Source organism: Oncorhynchus nerka, linkage group LG9a (assembly GCF_034236695.1).
Source record: "Oncorhynchus nerka isolate Pitt River linkage group LG9a, Oner_Uvic_2.0, whole genome shotgun sequence".
Taxonomy (NCBI): domain Eukaryota; kingdom Metazoa; phylum Chordata; class Actinopteri; order Salmoniformes; family Salmonidae; genus Oncorhynchus; species Oncorhynchus nerka.
In genome coordinates this window covers 22,870,472-22,895,909 of record NC_088404.1, presented here as the reverse complement: position 1 = coordinate 22,895,909, position 25,438 = coordinate 22,870,472, and the positions used below count along the sequence as shown (strand labels likewise).

The 25,438-nt window shown below is 44.7% G+C and overlaps 1 protein-coding gene across 1 annotated transcript in view; it reads left to right on the top strand.

Moving 5' to 3' along the window:
• The window catches only part of LOC115134069 (protein O-mannosyl-transferase TMTC2-like), a 165,775-nt gene that overhangs the window by 67,867 nt on the left and 72,470 nt on the right, over positions 1-25,438 (top strand). The window contains exon 2 of the mRNA XM_029667654.2: positions 16,825-17,404. Within this exon, the coding sequence (XP_029523514.1) occupies positions 16,825-17,404 (580 nt within the window). The remainder of the gene's footprint in view (positions 1-16,824; positions 17,405-25,438) is intronic.

The window sequence follows — 25,438 nt, the reverse complement described above, 5'->3', positions numbered from 1 at the left end:
ATTGGTCTTGGCTATCTAAGAACAAACACTGAGTTAAAGGCTGCATTATCAGATGAAGCAGTTAGGCCGCATTGAAGACCATTGGAGAGCTACCTACTCCACTGTAGCACTGGGAGCCTTTGCTCAATATGGTCTCCTCCAATGGGGGCTCCATGCACATGTGCCTTCATTTAAGCCCGGAACCCTAATGGGGAAGTAATAAGCTGTACGGTTGGGTGGGAGGCATATGTGAACATAGGCCTGTTGTGATACTATCTAATGAGATCACACAGGGCCGCATCCTGCTCGAGACCGCCCTCATTTGAATAACGAATGTGTGCAGATGTGGATATGCAACATATGCCACCAGTCTGTGATGTTGATGCCTCGTGAAAAACAAGGGTTTCAAATGAGCAAATGTGTTAGTTAGTGTGTCATAGGATTTTGTTTTCCTTTACATAATTTAAACAGAGTTTGTATTTGAACTTGGTTATGGGCATCCATCCACATTACACTGATCATCACAATGTGCCAGCCCTGAAGTTGAAAAGGATAGCTGGGTTTTTTCACCTCTTGCTCATCTACATAAAGAGAAAATTGGGAATACAATCATGTAAAGCCCTAGTTCTCTCTCATGGCTCCTTGGCCTATTCTAATTGATTTGCTGTCATGGCTCTTATGTTGATAGATTGCACTGAGCTCTCAGAAAACGCTAGGTAATCACAATTGCTGCCGGAGTGACCAGTAGAGTGATAAGCCATGGCCTCATTATGTACTAACGCACCAGCAGAAGGACAATCGGCGGTAGTAGTACGATGAATAGAATTTAATGTTACTCCTACAGCTGTTTCGAATGTCACAGACTGAAATAAGACTTGCGCTTGCAGAGGTCAGATCACTAAAACCGTCCGCTCTTTCTTGGTCCACTGGCATTCTTTGTCAGTGGCTCTTCCTGCTACTTACGTTCCTTCTGTAAACTTCAGTGAACAGAGGAAGAGGGCGGGTCAGTGGTGGTGTGCCACGACCTAGCCCCTCCTGAGTGGGTCCACCACCCACCCACCCCACCACCCACCCCTCTTCCCTGCTACATGTGCAGCCTGCATGGGAGTCTAGAGCTCGGCATTCCACAGGCGCGCTCTCATTCATCTGGTGTCAGCCCTCTCTTTATATCTCCCGATCCCCTCCCTTTGCCCTCCTCCAGGTCAACAACCCTCAGCCAAAATGATTAAACAAACCCATGGTTAGCAGGATGGGACTCACATGCAAAAATAGCATGAGCAGATGAGTGAATGGGCCCCCATATTGATGTTCCAGTCCATGAGAGATGAGGGCTCTCCAAAACACAAGGGGAACAAAGTCGAAGGAATTGATTAAACCCTGTCCGAAAAGGTCAATGTTTGACAAAATCTCTCCTGTTGTGAGGAGCCCCCCAAAAACTAGAGAGAAACTATTGTTCCTCCGGAGCATTGGATAAAGCTTATTTGTCTGTCAGAGCTGCCTATCAGTAAAATTCTTAAGAGCTAAAAAGTTAAATGCATTTTTTTTTTTGACTAGGCAGGTCAGTAAACACTTCAAATTATCCAATTGAAAGATTGTTTGGCTTAATAGACTTAAAACTGTTTTTAAATATGTATTCCTCTGACTTCACGATCTGCACAGACGTTCAAGCCAGCAGCACATGTATGACCCCAAGACAGGCCTAGTTCCCTGTCTTGTATGACCATACTTTAGACCTGTGTACATGTCTCCCTACACCACAGTCTCATCATATGTCAACAGGGAGCTGTTTACCAGACAGGTGTTTGGGTCTGTGAGTGGAAGTCCTCACAGGAGGGCCTGCATGTTGAATTAAACCCTCAAGAAGTGGATTAACCCCTGAAAGAAACCATCTGAGACACAAAAGTGGAAACCACTGACTTTTGTCTACCCACAAAACTTCACCAAAGACAGAGGAGAGAGGTGGGATGGGATGGGGGCTATATGTAGAGGGGAAAGAAAAATAGAGAGAGAGAGGGACGGATAGAGAGTGCATGATGTTGTGTTGTCCCAACAGCCTCCTGTTTTCTATGCCGGAGTCAGGAGCTCGTTGACAGATTTATGGGATGTAATAATCTGGGTGTATATCACCCAGCCTGCTCTGCACTGGCAGGTTTGTAATTGGCTCTCACACCTTGCTGGGATTGGCTAGGCAAGGCTATAACCTACATACAACTTGAAAGTTAACCTTGGAAGAGGCACTACAAAAAAAGGATTGTTGTACTGAAGAACACCCTAACTTGGCTCAATAGAAGCAAAAGTGTTTTAGCTATAACTATCACTTTACAGAGGAAGTGCTACTGTACACTAAAAGGGTTGTTATAGCTTTCAGAAGAAGCTCAACTACACGATGCAGTTACAAAATGCAAGATTTCCATGTGTGAAAAGTTGAACTGCTCGCAGAACATGTATCGCCATCCGTGGCTCCTGTTTTACTAAACAGAGCTAAGCTGAGTACCGAACATTTCCTTAATTACTCCGTCCAACCCTGGACAGCGAAGCCAGACAGTGTTCTGTCATAGGGCTAGGGGCACTCCAACAGCCCTATCACTCACAGCCCTGCTGTGGCTCTGCTCTCGATGAGTCTGTTACAGTACCGCCAATGATGCAACAAACACCTCACCCCCAACAACCACCATTCCACCATGCATAGCTGCGTAACCAGGGCTGCCCTGTGCTTATTTCTCCATGGTTATCAGGATGCAGAGCACACCCCAATGGGACCGCCCCAGTCTAATACAAAGGACTGATCAGGATGCAGAGCACACCCCAATGGGACCGTCCCAGTCTAATACAAAGGACTGATCAGGATGCAGAGCACACCCCAATGGGACCGTCCCAGTCTAATACAAAGGACTGATCAGGATGCAGAGCACACCCCAATGGGACCGTCCCAGTCTAATACAAAGGACTGATCAGGATGCAGAGCACACCCCAATGGGACCGTCCCAGTCTAATACAAAGGACTGATCAGGATGCAGAGCACACCCCAATGGGACCGTCCCAGTCTAATACAAAGGACTGATCAGGATGCAGAGCACACCCCAATGGGACCGTCCCAGTCTAATACAAAGGACTTATCAGGATGCAGAGCACACCCCAATGGGACCGTCCCAGTCTAATACAAAGGACTGATCAGGATGCAGAGCACACCCCAATGGGACCGTCCCAGTCTAATACAAAGGACTGATCAGGATGCAGAGCACACCCCAATGGGACCATCCCAGTCTAATACAAAGGACTTATCAGGATGCAGAGCACACCCCAATGGGACCGTCCCAGTCTAATACAAAGGACTGATCAGGATGCAGAGCACACCCCAATGGGACCATCCCAGTCTAATACAAAGGACATCAGGATGCAGAGCACACCCCAATGGGACCGTCCCAGTCTAATACAAAGGACTGATCAGGATGCAGAGCACACCCCAATGGGACTGTCCCAGTCTAATACAAAGGACTGATCAGGATGCAGAGCACACCCCAATGGGACCATCCCAGTCTAATACAAAGGACTTATCAGGATGCAGAGCACACCCCAATGGGACCGTCCCAGTCTAATACAAAGGACTGATCAGGATGCAGAGCACACCCCAATGGGGCTGTCCCAGTCTAATACAAAGGACTGATCAGGATGCAGAGCACACCCCAATGGGACTGTCCCAGTCTAATACAAAGGACTGATCAGGATGCAGAGCACACCCCAATGGGACCGTCCCAGTCTAATACAAAGGACTGATCAGGATGCAGAGCACACCCCAATGGGACCATCCCAGTCTAATACAAAGGACTTATCAGGATGCAGAGCACACCCCAATGGGACTGTCCCAGTCTAATACAAAGGACTGATCAGGATGCAGAGCACACCCCAATGGGACCGTCCCAGTCTAATACAAAGGACTGATCGGGATGCTAGGGAGCAGGCGGTGTTGTCCATTGAACTAAAACAGCACAGCAATGCTGCCTGCTTGAGTCTGCTCCAGTTTCCTCCTGTTTGCTTATCTACTGTTGCATGAAATGGAGTGAGTCTGTGTTTGTACTGACGGAGCGTTGCAAATAACCCCTCGCAGGGGTAGACAGCTACTACTGTGTTAGAGCATGCTACAGTTATTAGGTACACAGTCAAAATTGTATTTGGGGTTTCTAGGAAAGAGAGGATGCTTATAAAAAAAATAATCAACCTACAGTATATTTTTCAGTTTTCTTGGAGGTTTATGCCACAGCATTGAGTTTCTGACCTAAGGATATGGAATAAGGTGAATATGAGTATATAGCCTAAATGGGAGAAGAAGGAAATTCATAGAGGTTGAGCATTGCTCTTGTTGACTTTGGCCCTGTGGTCTATAGGTGTCCATGTCCTGTATCTTGACCCTCCGGTCTCTAATCCTCCATTAATGACTTTGATGTAGGATTGCACAGGAGTCATTTACCCTTGTCTGGGGAGAGACATGTAACACCCAGCACTTAATTTGTGTAGCTGGTGGTTCTCGCTACATCGTGGTATGTAGAAGATGTCACATAAAATTGTGAGTCTTCTTTAACCTGTATTTTAGGAATTTAGCTGTGTGTAATTCATGTAAATATGTTTTTTTCCCATCAAACAATGGATGCATTGAAAGGGATCCTGATTTGTATAACACTCACGCTTCTCAAGGCTGGTTTTGTCTGAGGCTTCTATTATAATCTCACTAATCATACGTGTCAAAGAGTGGAGGAACTATTCATCCCTGACAATGGGGATTTAACGGTGGCCACAGTGGTTGTGTGCTGGCTACAATGAGCTACACCACAATAACCTTCTCTGTTTGTCCGGGGTGACTCTACTCTACTCCACTGGCTGTATAGCCTGGTGGTCCTGACTGACTGGCTGACTGGCGGGGTGACTCTACTCTACTCCACTGATTGTATAGCCTGGTGGTCTTGGCTGACTGGCGGGGTGACTCTACTCTACTCCACTGACTGTATAGCCTGGTGGTCCTGACTGACTGGCGGGGTGACTCTACTCTAGTCCACTGGCTGTATAGCCTGGTGGTCCTGACTGACTGGCGGGGTGACTCTACTCTACTCCACTGGCTGTATAGCCTGGTGGTCCTGACTGACTGGCGGGGTGACTCTACTCTAGTCCACTGGCTGTATAGCCTGGTGGTCCTGGCTGACTGCCGGGGTGACTCGATTCTACTCCACTGACTGTATAGCCTGGTGGTCCTGGCTGACTGGCGGGGTGACTCGACTCTACTCCACTGACTGTATTGCCTGGTATTCCTGGCTGACTGGCGGGGTGACTCGACTCTACTCCACTGACTGTATAGCCTGGTGGTCCTGGCTGACTGGCGGGGTGACTCGACTCTACTCCACTGGCTGTATAGCCTGGTGGTCCTGACTGACTGGCAGGGTGACTCTACTCTACTCCACTGGCTGTATAGCCTGGTGGTCCTGACTGACTGGCTGACTGGCGGGGTGATTCTACTCTACTCCACTGACTGTATTGCCTGGTGTTCCTGACTGACTGGCGGGGTGACTCTACTCTGCTCCACTGACTGTATATGGGGAGCAGCAATGAGTGAAATAAAAACAGTACAAATTATAATAAAATAATCTATAATATACATATTGAGCAACAGTGATGAATGTTGTTGGGGTGGGGGCAGAGTAAAAGTCAGTTGTGGGGGTGGAAATGTCCATAGGAGGAGCAGCTGTTAAAGTATGTGACTGTTGAAGGGGTGGGAATGTCCCCAGGGGGAGCAGCAGGTATGGTAAGTGACTGTTGAGGTAGTGTGTGGGGGAAATGTCCATGGGGAAAACTATTGGCCAGTCACCCAATGTTGTGTTCGGCTGCACGTATCACCCTCTGAAGTGCCTTGCGGTCCGCAACGGTGGAGTTGCCATACCAAGCTGTGATGCAGCCCGACAGTATGCTCTCGATGGTGCTCCTGTAGAACACTCTGAGGGCCCTCTGGGACAGACCTAAATTTCTTCGCTGTCGTGCCTTCTTCATCACAGCTTCCTTGAGATGTGTATGTCAAGGAATTTGAAATTATTTACCATCTCCACGGTGGCCCCATTGATGATATTTTTTTCCCACCTTTATTTAACCAGTTAGGCTAGTTGAGAACAAGTTCTCATTTACAATTGCGACCTGGCCAAGATAAAGCAAAGCAGTTCGACACATACAACAACACAGAGTTACACATGGAGTAAAACAAACATACAGTCAATAATACAGTAGAAAAATAAGTCTATATAAAATGTGAGCAAGTGAGGTGAGATAAGGGAGGTAAAGGCAAACAAAGGCCATGGTGGCGAAGTACATACAATATAGCAATTAAAACACTGGAATGGTTGATTTGCAGTGGAAGAATGTGCAAAGTAGAGATATAAATAATGGGGTGCAAAGGAGCAAAATAAATAAGTAACTACAGTAGGGAAAGAGGTAGTTGTTAGGGCTAAATTATAGATGGGCTGTGTACAGGTGCAGTAATCTGTGAGCTGCTCTGACAGCGGGTGCTTAAAGCTAGTTAGGGAGATAAGTGTTTCCAGTTTTAGAGATTTTTGTAGTTCGTTCCAGTCATTGGCAGCAGAGAACTGGAAGGAGAGTCGGCCAAAGGAAGAATTGGTTTTGGGGGTGACCAGAGAGATATTCCTGCTGGAGCATGTGCTACAGGTGGGAGATGCCATGGTGACCAGCGAGCTGAGATAAGGGGGGCCTTTACCTAGCAGGGTCTTGTAGATGACCTGGAGACAGTGGGTTTGGCGACGAGTATGAAGCGAGGGCCAGCCAACGAGAGCGTACAGGTCGAAGTGGTGGGTAGTATATGGGGCTTTGGTGACAAAATGGATGGCACTGTGATTGACTGCATCCAATTTATTGAGTAGGGTATTGGAGGCTATTTTGTAAATGACATCGCCGAAGTCAAGGATTGGTAGGATGATCAGTTTTACAAGGGTATGTTTGGCAGCATGGGTGAAGGATGCTTTGTTGCGAAATAGGAAGCCAATTCTAGATTTAACTTTTGATTGGATATGTTTGATGTGAGTCTGGAAGTAGAGTTTACAGTTTAACCAGACACCTAGGTATTTGTAGTTGTCCACATATTCTAAGTCAGAGCCGTCCAGAGTAGTGATGTTGGACAGTGGGGCAGGTGCAGGCAGCGATCGGTTGAAGAGCATGCATTTAGTCTGTCAACTGTTTGTTAACTTGGCTTTCGAAGACCTTAGAAAGGCAGGGTAGGATAGATATAGGTCTGTAGCAGTTTGGGTCAAGAGTGTCCCCCCCTTTGAAGAGGGGGATGACCGCAGCTGCTTTCCAATCTTTGGGAATCTCAGACGACACGTTGAGAGGTTGAACAGGCTAGTAATAGGGATGGCAACAATTTCTGCAGATAATTTTAGAAAGAAAGGGTCCAGATTGTCTAGCCTGGCTGATTTGTAGGGGTCCAGATTTTGCAGCTCTTTCAGAACATCAGCTGACTGGATTTTGGAGAAGGGGAAGGCTTGGGCGAATTGCTGTGTGGAGTGCAGTGCTGTTGACCGGGGTAGGGGTAGCCAGGTGGAAAACATGGCCAGCCATAGAAAAATGCTTATTGAAATTCTCAATTATAGTGGATTTATCGGTGGTGACAGTGTTTCCTATCTTCAGTGCAGTGGGCAGCTGGGAGGAGGTGTTCTTATTCTCCATGAACTTTACAGTGTCCCAGAACTTTTTTGAGTTTGTTTTGCAGAAAGCAAATTTCTGCTTGAAAAAGCTAGCCTTAGTTTTCGAACTGCCTGTGTATATTGGTTTCTAGCTTCCCTGAAAAGTTGCATATCACAGGGGCTGTTCGAAGCTAATGCAGAATGCCATAGGATGTTTTTGTGTTGGTTAATGGGAGTCAGGTCTGGAGAGAACCAAGGGCTATATCTGTTCCTGGTTCTACATTTCTTGAATGGGGCATGCTTATTTAAGATGGTGAGGAAGGCATTTAAAAAAAATAACCAAGCATCCTCAACTGACGGGATGAGATCAATATCCTTCCAGGATACCCCGGCCAGGTCGATTAGAAAGGCCTGCTCGCTGAAGTGTTTCAGGGAGCGTTTGACAGTGATGAGTGGAGGTCGTTTGACTGCTGACCCATTACATATGATGATGATGATGATGATGATGATGAGAGCGTGTTCAGCCTTGTTCCTCCTCAAGTCCACAATCAGCTCCTTTGTTTTGCTGACTCTGAGGGAGAGGTTGTTTACCTGGCGTCACACCGTCAGAGTTACTACCTTCTCCCTCTAGGCAGTCTCATTGTTGTTGGTAATCAGGCCTACTACTGTCGTGCCGTCAGCGAACTTGATGATGGAGTTGGAACTATTGTGTGAGACCACGCAGTCGTGGGTATACAGGGAATACAGGAGGGGACTGAGGACGCACCCTTGTGGGGCCCCCGTGTTGAGTATCAGTGTCGAGGAGGTAATGTTGCCTACTTTTACCACCTGGGGGCGGCCCAACAGGAAGTCCAGGACCCAGTTGCATAGAGAGGAGTTCAGAGTTCAGCGTGAATTCTGATTGGTCGGACCAACACTGTACAGACCTGACCACTGGAACTTCCCTCTTTAATTTTTGTTTGTAAGCAGGGTGAAGCAGGATGGAGTCATGGTTGGATTTGCCGAAAGGAGGACGGGAGAGGTTCGTGTAGCAGGGGTCGAAAATATAATTTCTGCAAGTTAGACAGTCGATGTGTTGGTAATAATTTGGGAGCACTGTTCTCAAGTTACATTTGTTAAATTCCACTGTAATAATGAACAATGCCTCCGGGAATGCGGTATCCAGTTTGTTCAGTGTCCAATGAAGATCTTTGAAAGGCTTTTTGGTGTCGGCTTGGGGATGAATGTACACAGCCATGGCGATAATCCTTGAGATCCCTCTCAGAAGGTAATAAGGGTGACATTTGATGACTAAGTATTCCAAGTCGTGGGGAGCAGAACCTCGCAAGTTCCTGTACGTTTCCTCCGTCCCACCATGTGCTGTTGGTCATAAAGCAGAGCTCACCACCTTTGCTCTTGCCAGAGAGACCACCTCCTATCTGCTCCAAAAACGGAAAACCCGCTGGTTGTGTGTAATCCAGTTGGATGTTGGAGGAATGCCAAATCTCAGAAAAACAGTATGTTGCAGGATCTGATGTCCTTCTGGAAGGAGATCCTCATTCTGAGTTTGTCAAGTTTGTTCATTAATGATTGAAAATTGGCGAGTAGTATGCTCAGTAATTGAGGACGGGTTGCCCGGTGTCTTAAACTCACTAAGACCCCACCACGTCTACCTATCTTTTGGCGTCTTTGCTTCCTACTCTCCAGTAGGACTCCCAAGCAGCTAGGCGCCTTACCGAAGAAGCTATTCCGTTGTTCCGCCTTCTCAGTGTGTATGTGGAAGTCATGTGGACAGTGAGTACTAAGCGATTCGTATTCCAATAGTTCTACCTGTGTACGTAGTAATGCACGAAACAAACTGATTAAGAACATTTGAGAAAAACACTAGAAAACCTGCAATGTTTTAACAGAGCTCAAGGCGAGGCCATCTTAACCAGTTAAACTGCACAAGATGGCACATACAGTGGGGCAAATAAGTATTTAGTCAGTCACCAATTGTGCAAATTCTCCCACTTAAAAATATGAGAGAGGCCTGTAATTTTCATCATAGGTACACATCAACTATGACAGACAAAAAAATGACAGACAAAAAAAATTCAGAAAATCACATTGTAGGATTTTTAATGAATTTATTTGCAAATTATGGTGGAAAATAAGTATTTGGTCAATAACAAAAGTTTATCTCAATACTTTGTTATATACCCTTTGTTGGCAATGACAGAGGTCAAACGTTTTCTGTAAGTCTTCACAAGGTTTTCACACACTGCTGGTATTTTGGCCCATTCCTCCATGCAGATCTCCTCTAGAGCAGTGATGTTTTGGGGCTGTTTGCTGTGCAACACGGACTTTCAACTCGCTCCAAAGATTTTCTATGGGAGATCTGTTGAGATCTGGAGACTGGCTAGGCCACTCCAGGACCTTGAAATGCTTCTTACGAAGCCACTCCTTCGTTGCCCGGGCGGTGTGTTTGGGATCATTGTCATGCTGAAAGACCCAGCCACGTTTCATCTTCAATGCCCTTGCCGATGGAAGGAGGTTTTCACTCAAAATCTCACGATACATGGCCCCATTCATTCTTTCCTTTACACGGATCAGTCGTCCTGGTCCCTTTGCAGAAAAACAGCCCCAAAGCATGATGTTTCCACCCCCATGCTTCCCAGTAGGTATGGTGTTCTTTGGATGCAACTCAGCATTCTTTGTCCTCCAAACACGACTAGTTGAGTTTTTAACCAAAAAGTTATATTTTGGTTTCATCTAACCATATTACATTCTCCCAATCTTCTTCTGGATCATCCAAATGCTCTCTAGCAAACTTCAGACGGGCCTGGACATGTACTGGCTTAAGCAGGGGGACACGTCTGGCACTGCAGGATTTCAGTCCCTGGCGGCGTAGTATGTTACTGATGGTAGGCTTTGTTAGTTTGGTCCCAGCTCTCTGCCGGTCATTCACTAGGTCCCCTCGTGTGGTTCTGGGATTTTTGCTCACCGTTCTTGCGATCATTTTGACCACACGGGGTGAGATCTTGCGTGGAGCCCCAGATCGAGGGAGATTATCAGTGGTCTTGTATGTCTTCCATTTCCTAATAATTGCTCCCACAGTTGATTTCTTCAAACCAAGCTGCTTACCTATTGCAGATTCAGTCTTCCCAGCCTGGTGCAGGTCTACAATTTTGTTTCTGGTGTCCTTTGATAGCTCTTTGGTCTTGGCCATATTGGAGTTTGGAGTGTGACTGTTTGAGGTTGTGAACAGGTGTCTTTTATACTGATAACAAGTTCAAACAAGTGCCATTAATACAGGTAACGAGTGGAGGACAGAGGAGCCTCTTATAAAGAGGAAGTTACAGGTCTGTGAGAGCCAGAAATCTTGCTTGTTTGTAGGTGACCAAATACTTATTTTCCACCATAATTTGCAAATAAATTCATTAAAGATCCTACAATGTGATTTTCTGGATTTTTTTTTCTCATTTTGTCTGTCATAGTTGAAGTGTACCTATGATGAAAATTACAGGCCTCTCTCATCTTTTTAAGTGGGAGAACTTGCACAATTGGTGGCTGACTAAATACTTTTTTGCCCCACTGTATCTGAGACCGGGCTACTTATAGGCCTACGAAACTCAATTATAAAAATGGCTGACATTTATTCTAGTCAGCTGCCAGCGGGCCATATACATTTAAAAATAATAATAATTGGGGTTTAGCTGGGTGGGGCAGAAATGAATGGTAGTGATAACTCAGGAGATTTTCTTGTTGATCAAGGTGTCTGTTGACAAAGAGATCTGTTCGATTGTTGTCTGAATATGAATGGGACGCAAACCAGCTGTTTCTCAGAGAAGTATTTAATAGCGCTGAGACATTATTTTGAAAATTTGGCATATTATTTTCCAGACATGTCCCATTAATAGTGTGTTTCTCTAAGAAGTGATTTGTAACAATGACACAAAGGAGTAGGTTTTTCTCTCTCTATGCAAATCTTTCTCTAGGCAAATTACCCCTGTGACTGACTTTGAGCTTTTTATTTTTCCCTGAGTGAAAGAGACTTCTACATTTTAACATCTTCAATCAGATAGATGACTTTCACTGTAGCATCTATGTTCTCTGATGTTCTTATATAATAACATAATTTTCATGTTCCACTTCCTTAACAGATATTGTATGTATTGTCAGGATTTTACAAACAGAATCAGTTTTCAAAAGCACTCAATAGTACAAAATGAATTACATTTGTGTTGTTATCAAAAGAGAGTAAGATTGCCAACCTTGAGAAATCATTCAAATTGGCACCATGAGGGTATTCTACTATTCTGTTATTGACCTGCTAGCATGCCCATGGGAAGAAACATTAGACAAAGGAGCTGGTAGAAAAGCTGAGTGGACAACCCTGAAGCCTCAGTAGGCATTCGCAAAATATGGCTGTGTTCCTTTCAGATATTGAACCATAGTGATGACACGTACTTGGCATAGATGACATCACTTTTCCCAACTGCCAGAGCTGTTTTCCTTTATTTCACATGCTGGCATAAATAGAAAAATATGTTTTATTGTTCTGAGAAATGTCACTTTCTTCGGTCCTTGCTCTCCCTCTCTACAATTGTCTCTCTGATAGCATGCTGCATGATTAAAGTTACATTTATGTAGGCTATTTAAGTGTTTTACCTAGTAGTTCTTTCCATTCTTTTAATCTTAACATTTCCTGTCAAAGACGATGTGTAGTTGTTTTGATGTGAAACCCTCCATTCATGCTTCTCAACTGTCATTTATTAGAGGAAGGAAGGAAACACACTGTAAAAATTAGCATAGTCATTCATCTGTTTCTTTAGGCTTTGGAAGACTATCTGTCCTCATATCTGGCTTCTGCTCTCAGAATGATCTGATTCACCATACCATCCCAAATGGCTAATGGTACTGTCAAAGGAAGATGTGGATTTATATTCCTCTGGCTTTCAATCACAACTCTATTATCTCATCTCATCTCTGTCTCTGTCCGCTCCTGGGCCTTTTCTGCCCCTATTCCTCCCAGAGAGGAGATGGAAAAGTCAATCAATTCTCAGTTTCAGATGGTCTTTTAATGTGGGTTTCTGTTGTCATGGGAATGGTGTAAGCCCTATTTATTTAACCCCAACTGATGTATTCACATGTCAAGCTCTTCTAGGAATACTGAATGATACTGAATGCTAGTTACCATTGTGACCATGTCGTCTGGATGAGGACACTGAAGGTCCTGTAGACAACTTCCTACAGCAAAGCTGCATCAGTATCTGTCAACAACGAGAGATAATATTTAATATCACAATATTTCATTACTGACAGAGTAAAAACAACCATTTTGTAGACTTTTTTTGCAAAAATACAGTTAGAAAATACATTGAGTGTACAAAACATTAAGAAAACCTGCTCTTTCCATGACATAGACTGACCAGGTGAAAGCTATGATCCCTGATTGGTGTCACTTGTTAAAACCACTTGAATCAGTGTAGATGAAGGGGCGGAGACAGGTTAAAGAAGGATTTTAAGCTTTGAGGCAATTGAGAGATGGATTATGTATGTGTGCCATTCAGAGGGTACATTTTGTTTTTAAATGGGTGCAACTGAATATTAGGAAGGTTTTCCTAATGTTTAGTATAGTCAGTGTATGAAGCTGTGGTAGCCATGCTTTCTGTTGTTGTCTCTTTAATGTTGAGCCTGTATGAAGGGAAAGTGATCCTCCTCATTGAAAGAATTTGGAAGTTGTGAGGAGGGTTAGTCACTACTTTGATATAAGCACCATACACTTTACTGGGTTTGTTTTTCTTTCTGGGTGAATCACTTGCCTTTATTTCAATGCACTATTCTGGTCAAAACACTGGGGTGGCGAGCTGCTGTCAACACTGCTGCATTTGGGTTTTGTCTAGATCCACCGTAGTAATCACTATGAGTACCATCTTATCTGGAGGATTCAGTTATCTACATACTAGATCCACCGTAGTAATCACTATGAGTACCATCTTGTCTGGAGGATTCAGTTATCTACATACTAAGCCTACATAAAGTTGATATTGTTTCCTCTTTGAGCTTACACCCTTTATAGTTGATGTTTATCTGACTTGCCTGCCCTGTCTGTATCTCTTGAGCTTTAGACGAACCCTCCTTTTGAAACGGAAGTTTCACTACAAATATTTAGTACATAAAAAATGCACCACTCTGCGCAAATACTTTGACAAGGCAGAGTGATAAGGAAACAAATATCTGACCGATTGAGTCACATGATACTCTTCCTAGAGATTGGGTGCAGACATGACTTGGCTAGGACAGAGTTGAAGTCTTCGATGGTGATGGGAGTGGGAGGTAGTGCTTTTCGGGTTTAGCTTGTTAGCGGTCACATGATACCGCCGTTCCTCTGGGAGTCGCCACGCAGGCAGGCGGATAAAGCGTGGTGTTGGCGGAAGGAATGCGCTCCCGGCAGGAAAAGGTTTGCAGTGCACAGAGAGGTCCTGCTACCGCCAGCTTCCCAGAAATATGGGGCCCAGCCACAGAAACCCAATCTTCCACTCCACCAGGCAGGCAGGCCCTGTAGCCAGAGCTGAATGGGGCTGGATGCGCTGTGGTGATCAGGACCCACGCAGCCATGCAGGATTAATGAATGAATGGCCTTGGATTGCATTGGACACATCGTCATGCAAATTTGTTGACATCCACTTGGAACAGTGGTGGCAAAGGAGACATGAGTTAGACGACCCCTTCTCTTTCCCCCCTCTCACTCTTTCCACATTCTTCTATCCTCTCCCCCTAGAGTGCCTGTCAACCCCAGTGGTGTAGGTGCTCGCCTGCCTCTCTAATATTCAAGAAGAAGGCAATCTGAGAGCTGAACATTTGCGTTGTGATTCATTTATGACTGCTTCAGAGAGACTGGCATTAGTTTCTGGCCTTCTATTTTGGTGCCAGAGCTGGAGTTGGTTTTGAAGCAATATATATTGTATCTGTCCTTTCTGTCTCCACGGCAATGTGCAATGGAAAAAAGGCACACTTGTCATCCAAATGGTTTAAAGATGTAATTGAACCATAACACCGCTGATGTGAGCCTTTTGTGGTGGAGTGAAGATCTCACTTGACAAATGGGCCAGAGAAAATAAACTGGCATATAGTCATGAACCAAAGAGAGAGGCCTAACCCTGCCAGTGATGAGCTGCCTGGAGCCCCACAAAAACCCATCAGATCTATGTTTAAATATTATTTGAAAACTATCAAATACTTTCAGCGTTTGCTTTAGCCTGTTTGGAGGTCCAGATGGGCAGGGTTGGCACTTTTGCAACCATTCTATTGGTTCCATTGCACCAGGCAAGCTCAATCAAGCCCAGCTTAAGTATATGAAATGATTTAAATAGTTTTGAACCCAGGTCTGAAACCTAATGATCTGCTTACTGACATGTCAGGCATTTCTATAGGCTGATTCTCTTTGCCTCTCCACTTCCACATAGGCCAGGTTAGTTAGTTTCCCCCCAGATCTATCATAAGGCGGGCGATTTCTCCTCGCCCTGTCAGAAGTCCTTTATTTGGTCATTTGTTGTGGGTTGCAATCTCCACACCCTTTCCAACAAACCCATCTGCTTTCTGGTAAAGCCATATTAAGGGTCAGTGCAAGATGGTTGCTATTGGCGGCTACACTATTCAATAGGACAATGTCAGGTAAAAGTTCTAGGTTTCAGAGCAACACAAATGCTGCGGTAGTAAGACAAGTAAATTATTTTTATGATTTCAACAAAAACAAGGGACCCATAGATCAATTTCAGCTTGATTCATCTGCCGCCGTGGCCTCTTTCTTTGAATTTCTTGTTTGTCTCAGTCTGTGTTGTGCAGTGCGTGCCTGTTTTCTCCCTCTCCTCGCTCGACAACTAATTGCGTGTGCTAATTGGGCGTGCCATGGGGACTGATTACAACCTGGAGCTCTCTGTGTGTTATCACACGTGTCATATCCCATCCATCACTTTTTTAAATGATGCATTCTATGTTATAATGCATCTCCTCCTCTCTAAAGAGACTCATTACATTGCCATCACCTCCCTTTTTGCTCCCCCTGCCTCCCATACACCAGGGTCAAGGCCTTGTCTCACTGCCAGAGCCAGACAACACCTCAGAGCTGGGTGACAAATATCCAGATACTCTCTGCTCCGGTAGGGGGCAAATAGCACACCCTTCCACCCCTCACACAGCTTGGGGCTGATGTATGACCACCAGGGTCAAACACCCAGACTCGACCCCAGCCATGGGGAGAGGGGATAGTACAGTACCCAGGCCAGGGCTGCCCTGTGGTGGGGTAACTACATACATAACTACATACAGAAATGCACAGACAGCATGGGCGTTCCATGGCCCCTCAACACTGATTATCCATGGCCTTAACACTGCTTTCTAGTTTGCTCTCTAGTCCTGTTTTGTTCTCCCCCCCCAGTGTGGTGTGTCTGTGTCTGAGATACCCGGTAGTCAGCGGTTGGTAGACACAAGGCTAGCTGTGATTGACAGGTCCCTGGCTCCCCACGCTCCATTACGCCAACATGGCATTCCCCCTCTATATCTCGTTTGCTTTATTTGTTTTTGGTCAAGGGTGTGGTGCATGCTCCTCCCTGGCCCCTGAGTCCACACAGTAAGATCTCAGAGGAACTCTCAGAGGAGTTTTACACAACTTTAAAGCTACAGTACTTGTATGCGCCAAAGTATACTACAATGCATAGCCTACTACTTATGTTTAGGTCTCCAAAACATCTAAAAAGGAGACAATACATCCATAGTTTATCAGGAGAAAGGACACACACTGCCTGTGGCCTTTGGTCTTGTTGGTATAAATGGATTGAGGCCCCAAGTGGTCAAATTGGAGAAGCTGAGAAGGTCACTCAGAGGTTTGATCACACATCCTTACATGTACCTCATCTCTCACTGTGATTGGTTGTGTCTCTGTCGAGCATGACAGTTCAAGGTGAGCTGATTTCTTTCTGAAGCTCTTTTCTTTGGGGCATGATAAATGACCACTTCTGAGTTTAATAGAAATCTAGACATGTATTTCAGTCCTTGCAGTTCTACTGAATGTCATAGTACAGTGAAGACTGAATTGATTGAATTGACTGAAAAGACCCAAGTACTATGGTGGCGTTGCTCTTGATCAGGTTATCCATAAGCATGAGGATCATTACACATACACCTTCTAACCCCTCTGTTGTCCTTCTCTCCACAGCCGTGCGATCAAAACCAACCAGGACCTGCTCCCAGAGACCCCGTGGATCAACATCTTCTACGATGACTTCTGGGGCACCCTGCTCACCCACAGCGGCAGCCACAAGTCTTACCGGCCCCTGTGTACCCTCTCCTTCCGCCTCAACCATGCCCTGGGCGGCTTGGAGCCCTGGGGCTACCACCTAGTCAATGTGGGCCTCCATGGGGCAGTCACAGCCCTCTTCACCTGGTTGGCCCGCATGCTGCTTGGAGGGGGCCTGTGGAGCCTCCTAGCTGGGTTATTGTTTGCCTCGCACCCCATTCACACAGAGGCAGTGGCGGGCGTGGTTGGCCGGGCCGACGTGGGCTCTGCTCTGTTCTTCCTGCTGTCGCTGCTGTGCTACGTACGTCACTGCACCCTGCGAGGGGGCTCTGCGGGGCCCTGCAGGCTGGGGGCCTGGCTCCTGGGCAGCCTGGGCTGCGCCGCCTGCAGCATGCTGTGGAAGGAGCAGGGGGTGACGGTGCTGGCCGTGTCGGCCCTCTACGACGTCTGTGTTTTCCACCGGCTCAAATTGCGTCAGGTCATCATGCTGGTTTACAAGGTAAACAGTTTGTCCTTGCCCTGCGGTGTTGTTTTTTCCCATGTATCTCATTTCCTCCTCTCTCTCCCCTTGGCAAAAGCCTGGCAAACCGCAAAGTGGAAAGCTGATCTGTTCACATGGGTCTTGCTATGTGGAAGTATTCCTGTGTGTTGTTTGTTTTCATTAGGATGTCATTTAAATTGTAAAAATTCATGTATGTACAGCTGTGTGATCTGGAATGAGCTGTTGTTTTGTCCTCTGAATGCAAGGAAAATATACAAGTGGGGAAAGAAAACAAAGGGGACACTATTTATCCTGTTTCTTCATGGAAATTGTTTATATACCCATAGAAACACACAGAAACACACATCCATACATGAATGTCAGAGCAGTGACTAGCACTCCAAACCCTTCTTATTATCCCTTGGGTGGTTTTCAGTGGTTAGCTTTGCCCACGGTTGGCTGCGCATGAACTACCATTCCGACGCTGTGTTCAAACGTTTAGAAACGGCAATAATCATTGCTTGCGAAACGGTTTTCGAAACATACGCTGATATTCCACTTATCTTTCATATCAGTCTGATAGAATCACTCAAATAAAAAAGATATTCTTACTGTAGCAGTTTGGCACAGATCCACAAGCTGTGTGCCTCCAGCTGACGAACCACACTTCCTCCCATGTTGCGCTTACAAACAGGTGTTCAGAGCATGCTAGATAGCTAATTAGCACGGGTGGCTGCCTATCTTCCGTGTGTTTTCCATAACAAGCGATGTAACATGGCCGTGTGGGAACAATAACCCTAACCCCATAAAGGTGTGTAGTAATTGAACCTTTTGTTTTTTGGGAAATTATTTCTTGCTGAAATTAAAAATACGTTCCTTATGTTTCCAAAACCATAACGGAAGTGATGCGTTTTTACGTTCAGAATGAGCTTTGGGGATCTTAACAAAACGCCCTCAGCCAGATGATACTATCGTCAATAGACACTAAAGCAGTTGGCATCTATGAATGGGTTATGCAGTGACATGAGTTAGGGAACCATATTATTATGGAATTGGGGTCATGGGAGGCTGCTAGAGAGTTTTGTCAGTTGAATTTGAATTCCCATCGTGCCTACATCATTACATTATCCTTAAACAGTGTCATTATCATTATGCATCATTGCCTTCCCTTGCAACATGATTTGTTAGCAAACCCCAATTAGAAAACGCTTTAGTAATAAGTAAACCATTGACCCAAACTCAGTTTGTTAATGATTTGTTAATTACTCGTCCGTCACCATAATGTAGTGCATGTTATTGAGACGAATGATACTGGTAATGTAACATAATGATGATGAGGAGCTATTTTGTTTACATGAAATGCATAACATTGACATTAATCTTCTGTGTGTGTGTGTGTGTGTGTGTGTGTGTGTGTGTGTGTGTGTGTGTGTGTGTGTGTGTGTGTGTGTTAACTGCTTGCTTGTGTTAACTGCGCCTTGTCAAGTGCTTACTGTCTGCTGTCTAGTCAATGTCACTTCCACCAGTCTTTGCGCATCAGGCCAAGTTGAAAAAGACGTGCACAAATGTGACAAAAGGGATCCAAGAAGAGTCGATGGCACTCTAGGATGCTGACGCATACATGCGAAGGATGAAGGGTGTTTCTGGGAGCGGGAGAGTTGGTGGAGGGGGGTGGGCGGGGGACAGGGGAGAGTGAATGAACAGAAAGAAAAGAGGGAGAGAATCCAGCTTCTCCGTTTTAGTGCTCATCACAGTGTGAAAAAGTGAGTGAGGGCCCTTGCTGTCTTTGTCTCCATGCTAGCCTCTCTCTCTTGATTTAAGCCTTATCTGAGGTTTGGTGTCCTCTGGTGTACTGCCCATTCGTGACAGAGGCATACAGGCCTGCTAATAGTGTGTCAGGGCTGGCTGGGAGAATGCAGTGCTAGGAGGACTGAAAGAAAGTATACCTCATATCTGACAGCTTCTCGACATTTGATTGGAAATCCACCGTACCAACACATCTCCCCTGATAACCCTTCCCTGAGACGAGAGTCGCAGATCTACTTACACAATGTTCGCATGGATGGACCCGAGCCTATGGATTTCTGTCATGCTTTGCCATGGTGTTGATGAATGGTCTTGGCAGACACCCGTGGGCCATAAGCTATGCATACCCATTTCTAGTGTGCAGCTTTGAGGTGGCAGTTGTCCGTTTCACAGACGCACTGCATATCCTTGATCCCCAGCACAGAAGAAACAAGCAGGGAATGTTGAGTGATGTTAAGGCTGGCAGGTCTCATGCATTCCTTGTTAATTATAAGGTTACAGTATGTCTCTTTCTGTGATCACAACACCAAATCACCTGAATTAATTCTACTTTGTTATTATATTGGGACCAGCGTTCTCTCTCTCTCTCTCTCTCTCTCTCTCTCTCTCTCTCTCTCTCTCTTTCTCTCTCTCTCTAAATTTAAATGTAAGGGCTTTATTGGCATGAGAAACATATGTTTACATTGCCAAAGCAAGTGAAATAGATTTTTAAAAACACAGTGAACTTACAAAAGTTCCAAAGGATTAAAGACATTTCAAATGTCATATTATGTCTATATACAGTGTTGTAATGATCTCTCTCTCTCTCTGTGTCTCTCAATTCAATTTAAATGTAAATGTAAGGGCTTTATTGGCATGAGTAACATGTGTTTACATTGCCAAAGCAAGTGAAATAGATAATAAACACTTAGTGAAATAAACATTAAACATTACACCCACAAAAGTTCCAAAAGAAAAAAGACATTTCAAATGTCTATATACAGTGTTGCAACAATGTGCAAATAGTTAAAGTACAAAAGGGAAAATAAATAAACATACATATGGGTTGTATTTACAATTGTGTTTGTTCTTCGCTGGTTGCCAACAGGTCACAAATCTTGCTGCTGTGATTGCACCCAGCAGATATGGGAGTTTATCAAGATTGGATTTGTTTTCAAATTCTTTGTCGGTCTGTGTAATCTTAGGGAAATGTGTCTCTAATATTGTTAGGAAGTGCAGCTCAGTTTCCACCTCATTTTGTGGGCAGTGTGCACATAGCATAGCCTGTCTTCTCTTGAGAGCCAGGTCTACCTACGGTGGCTTTTCTCAATAGCAATGCTATGCTCACTGAGTCTGTACATAGTCAAAGCTTTCCTTAATTTTGGGTCAGTCACAGTGGTCAGGTATTCTGCCACTGTGTACTCTCTGTTTAGGGCCAAATAGCATTCTAGTTTGCTCTGTATTTTTATAAATTCTTTCCAATGTGTCAAGTAATTATATTTTTGTTTTCTCATGATTTGGTTGGGTCTAATTGTGTTGCTGTCCTGGGGCATTGTTATGGAAGTTTGGGAATTTTGCTCTGCATGCATTATTTGGTGTTTTCCGTTGTACATGGAGGATATTTTTGCAGAATTATGCATGCAGAGTCTCAATTTGGTGTTTGTCACCTTTTGTGAATTCTTGGTTGGTTAGTGGATCCCATACCTCACAACCATAAAGGATAATGGGTTCTATAACTGATTCAAGTATTTTTGGCCAGATCCTAATTGGTATGTCGAGTTTTATGTTCCTTTTGATGGCATAGAAGGCCCTTCTTGCCTTGTCTCTTAGATCGTTCACAGCTTTGTGGAAGTTACATGTGGCGCTGATGTTTAGGCCGAGTGCTCCAGGGCAGGTATTCCCAAACTGGGGTATTCAAGTATTCCCCAGGGGTACACGCAATGCCGTCGGACGCCAAATAAAAATGTGATTCACATTAATATATATATATATATATATATATTTTTTTAAAAACATTTTCTAACAGTCCATTTATATTTTTACAGGGCGGCCTATACATTTGGGTGAGGTTTTTTTCTCGCCTGAGTAGCCTTGTTTCACTGCCAAAAATAAAATTAAACCATCTAGTGTTCAGCGAAATTACAACACAATGTCAAATACAGGTAGCCTAGTCAAATAATTAACATCAAATCACTTTAACCGTTACTCTCTCGCGGGAATTCCACTAACGGTCCGTATGTAGCCAAACGTAGCTGCTGCTCATGATGGTATCTGTACTGATGGCGTAAAAGTCATGACAGGGAGACATAGTGGAGTAGTAACACACATGCAAGCAGTTGCTCCCGACACCACTTGAGTACACTGCAGCATCCACCGAGAGGCTCTTGCTGCCAAGGGAATGCCTGACAGCGTGAAAGACGTTTTGAACATTACAGTGAAAATGGTTCACTTTGTTAAAGCAAGGCCTCTGAACTCTCATGTATTTTCTGCACTATGCAATGACATGGGCAGCGACCATGTAACGCTTTTACAACATACAGAAGTGCGCTGGTTATCAATGGGCAAAGTATTGACACATTTTTTTAAATTGAGAGACGAGTTTAAAGTTTTCTTTACTGACCATAATTTTCACTTGTCTGACCGCTTGCATGATGACGAGTTTCTCACACGACTGGCCTATCTGGGTGACGTTTTTTCTCGCCTGAATGATCTGAATCTACGTTTATAGGTGACCAAATACTTATTTTCCACTATAATTTGCAAATACATTCATTAAAAATCCTACAATATGATTTTCTGGATTTTTTTTCTAATTTTGTCTGTCATAGTTTAAGTGTACCTATGATGAAAATTACAGGCCTCACTCATCTTTTTAAGTGGGAGAACTTGCACAATTGGTGGCTGACTAAATACTTTTTTTGCCCCACTGTACTTGCTGGAACGTGTGCTACGGGTGGGTGTTGTTATCGTGACCAGTGAACTGAGATAAGGAGGAGCTTTACCTAGCATAGACTTATAGATGACCTGGAGCCAGTGGGTCTGGCAACGAATATGTAGCGAGGGCCAGCCGACTAGAGCATACAGGTCGCAGTGGTGGGTGGTATAAGTGTGATTTGGTCGTGGAGAACATCCCATTGTTAAGTTTGTGAACAGGCCGTCGGTGGAGGGATACAACATTTAGGAAGGGAGGCTTCATATTGTTTGATTGGAGAGAAACAAGGCATTAAAGGTAGACTCATCGAAATGACATTGCCACGAGCAGCACCGCAGATATTGAGATGAGACAAGTTCTCATTTACAACTGCGACCTGGCCAAGATAAAGCAAAGAGGTGCGACAAAAACAACAACACAGAGTTACACATGGGATAAACAAATGTACAATAACACCATAGAAAAATCTGTATACAGTGTGTGCAATTGAAATAAGGAGGTAAGGCAATAAATAGGCCAATATTGGCAAAGTAATACAAATGTAGCAATTTACACTGGAGTGATATATGTGCAGATGAGGATGTGCAAGTAGAAATACTGGTGTGCAAAAGAGCAGAAAAACAAAAACAAATATGGGGATGAGGTAGGTAGTTGGTTGGATGGGCTGTTTACAGATGGGCTATGTACAGCTGCAGCGATTGGTAAGCTGCTCTGACAGCTGACGCTTAAAGTTAGTGAGGGAAATAAAAGTCTCCAACTTCAGTGATTTTTGCAATTCGTTCCAGTCATTGACAGCAGAGAACTGGAAGGAAAGGAGGCCAAAGACATGTTGGCTTTGGGGATGACCAGTGAAATATACCTGCTGGAGCACATGTTATGGGTGGGTGTTGCTATGGTGACCAGTGAGCTGAGATAAGGCAGAGCTATACCTAGCAAAGACTTATAGATGACCTGGAGCCAGTGAGTTTGGCGACGAATATGTGGCGAGGACCACCCAACAAGAGCAGTCAGGTCGCAGTGGTGGGTAGTATATTTGGCTTTGGTGACAAAACTGATGGCACTATGATAGACTGCATCCAATTTGCTCAGTAGAGTGTTGGAGGCTAATTTGTAAATGACATCGCCGAAGTCAAGGATAGTCAGTTTTATGAGGGTAAGTTTGGCAGCATGTGTGAAGGAGGCTTTGTTGCAAAATAGGAAGCAGATTCTAGATTTAACTTTGGATTGGTGATGCTTAATGTGAGTCTGGAAGGAGAGTTTACAGTCTAGCCAGACACCTAGGTATTTATAGTTGTCCACATATTCTAAGTCAGAACCTTCCAGTCGGGCGGGCGGGTGTGGGCAGCGATCGGTTGAAGAGCATGCATTTAGTTTTACTAGCATTTAAGAGCAGTTGGAGGCCACGGAAGGAGTCTTGTATGGCATTGAAGCTCATTTGGAGGTTTGTTAACACAGTGTCCAAAGAAGGGCCAGATGTGTACAGAATGTTGTCGTCTTCGTAGAGGTGGATCAAAGAATCACCCACAGCAAGAGCGACATCATTGATATATACAGAGAAAAGAATTGGCCCGAGAATTTAACCCTGTGGCACCCCCATAGAAACTGCCAGAGTTCCGGACAACAGGCCCTCCGATTTGACACACTGAACTCTGTCAGAGAAGTAGTTGGTGAACCAAGGGGCAGTCATTAGAGAAACCAAGGCTGTTGAGTCTGCCGATAAGAATACGGTGAGTCAATGGCCAGGTCGATGGCCAGGTCGATGAAGACAGCTGCACAGTATTGTCTTTTATCGATGGCGGTTATGATATCTTTTAGGACCTTGAGCGTGGCTGAGGTGCACACGTGACCAGCTCGGAAACCAGATTGCATGGAGAAGGTATGGTGGGATTCAAAATGGTCGGTGATCTGTTTGTTAACTTGGCTTTTGAAGACTTTAGAAAGGCGGGGCAGGATAGATATAGGTCTGTAACAGTTTGTGTTCAAATAGGGTGTCACCCCATTTGTAGAGGGGGATGACCGCGGCCGCATTCCAATCTTTAGGAATCTCAGACGATACGAAAGAGAGTTTGAACAGACTAGTAATAGGGGTTGCAACAATGGCGGCAGATAATTTTAGGAAGAGAGGTTCCAGATTATCTAGCCCAGCTGATTTGTAGGGGTCCAGATTTAGCATCTCTTTCAGAACATCAGCTGTCTGGATTTGGGTGAAGGGGAAGCGGGGGGGGGGACTTGAGCCAGTTGATGTGGTTGATGCAGAGCTTTCGGGGTAGCCAGGTGGAAAGCATGGCCAGCCGTTGAGAAATGCTTATTGAAATTCTCTATTACTGTGGAATTATCGGTGGTGACAGTGTTTCTTAGTCTCAGTGCAGTTGGCAGCTGGGAGTAGGTACTCTTATTCCCCATGGACTTTACAGTGTCCCAAAACCTTTTGGAATTAGTGCTGCAGGATGCAAATTTATGTTTGAAAAAGCTAACCTTTGCTTTCCTGACTGACTGTGTGTATTGGTTCCTGACTTCCCTGAAAATGTGCATATTGCGGGGACACAACAACTCTGTGTTTTTGTGCTGGTCAAGGACAGTCAAGTCTGGAGTAAACCAAGGGCTATATCTGTTCTTAGTTCTACGTTTTTTGAAAGGGGAACGCTTATTTAAGATGGTGAGGAAAGCACTTTTAAAGATCAACCAGGCATTCTCTACTGACGGGATGAGGTCAATATCCTTCCAGGATACCCAGGCCAGGTTGATTAGAAAGGCCTGCTCGCAGAACTGTTTTAAGGAGCATTTGACAGTGATGAGGGGTGGTCGTTTGACCACTGTCCCGTACGAATTTCTGTCGGTTGACATTTCCAGAACTGTGTTCTAGGATATTGAAATGGGATCCTTATGTGATTGTGGCTTTCAGTCTATTACTTTATCATTTTATATCCACTGCAAATCTCCCATTGTGTTATTATGGGTTCGTTTTGTGATTTCAAAAATCTTGACAGTTAAGAGCTAGGGGCTTGAGAGTTATTATGTGAAAGCAGAGTCATTCTGGGAAGTCAGTGCAATAGTATATTATTCAGTCCAAATTCTCCAGTAAGAGGGGATTTCTATGCAACATGTTAATTTGGATAGCCACTCTAGCTTTGCCATCGTGTGTGTTAGCAAGCTAGCAAGCAGGCTAGTTAGTGCTAGGTATCAACAGCCAATCCAGTAGGGGCTGGATTCTATAGTGAGCTTTGATTGGGCAATAGCGTTGTGATACAGCAGAATATTTGCATAAAGTTCACATTTTCCCCAACTTTGGTCCCGCCCTGTTCACGCTCCAGCACCCGTGCTCACATAGGAAAGAA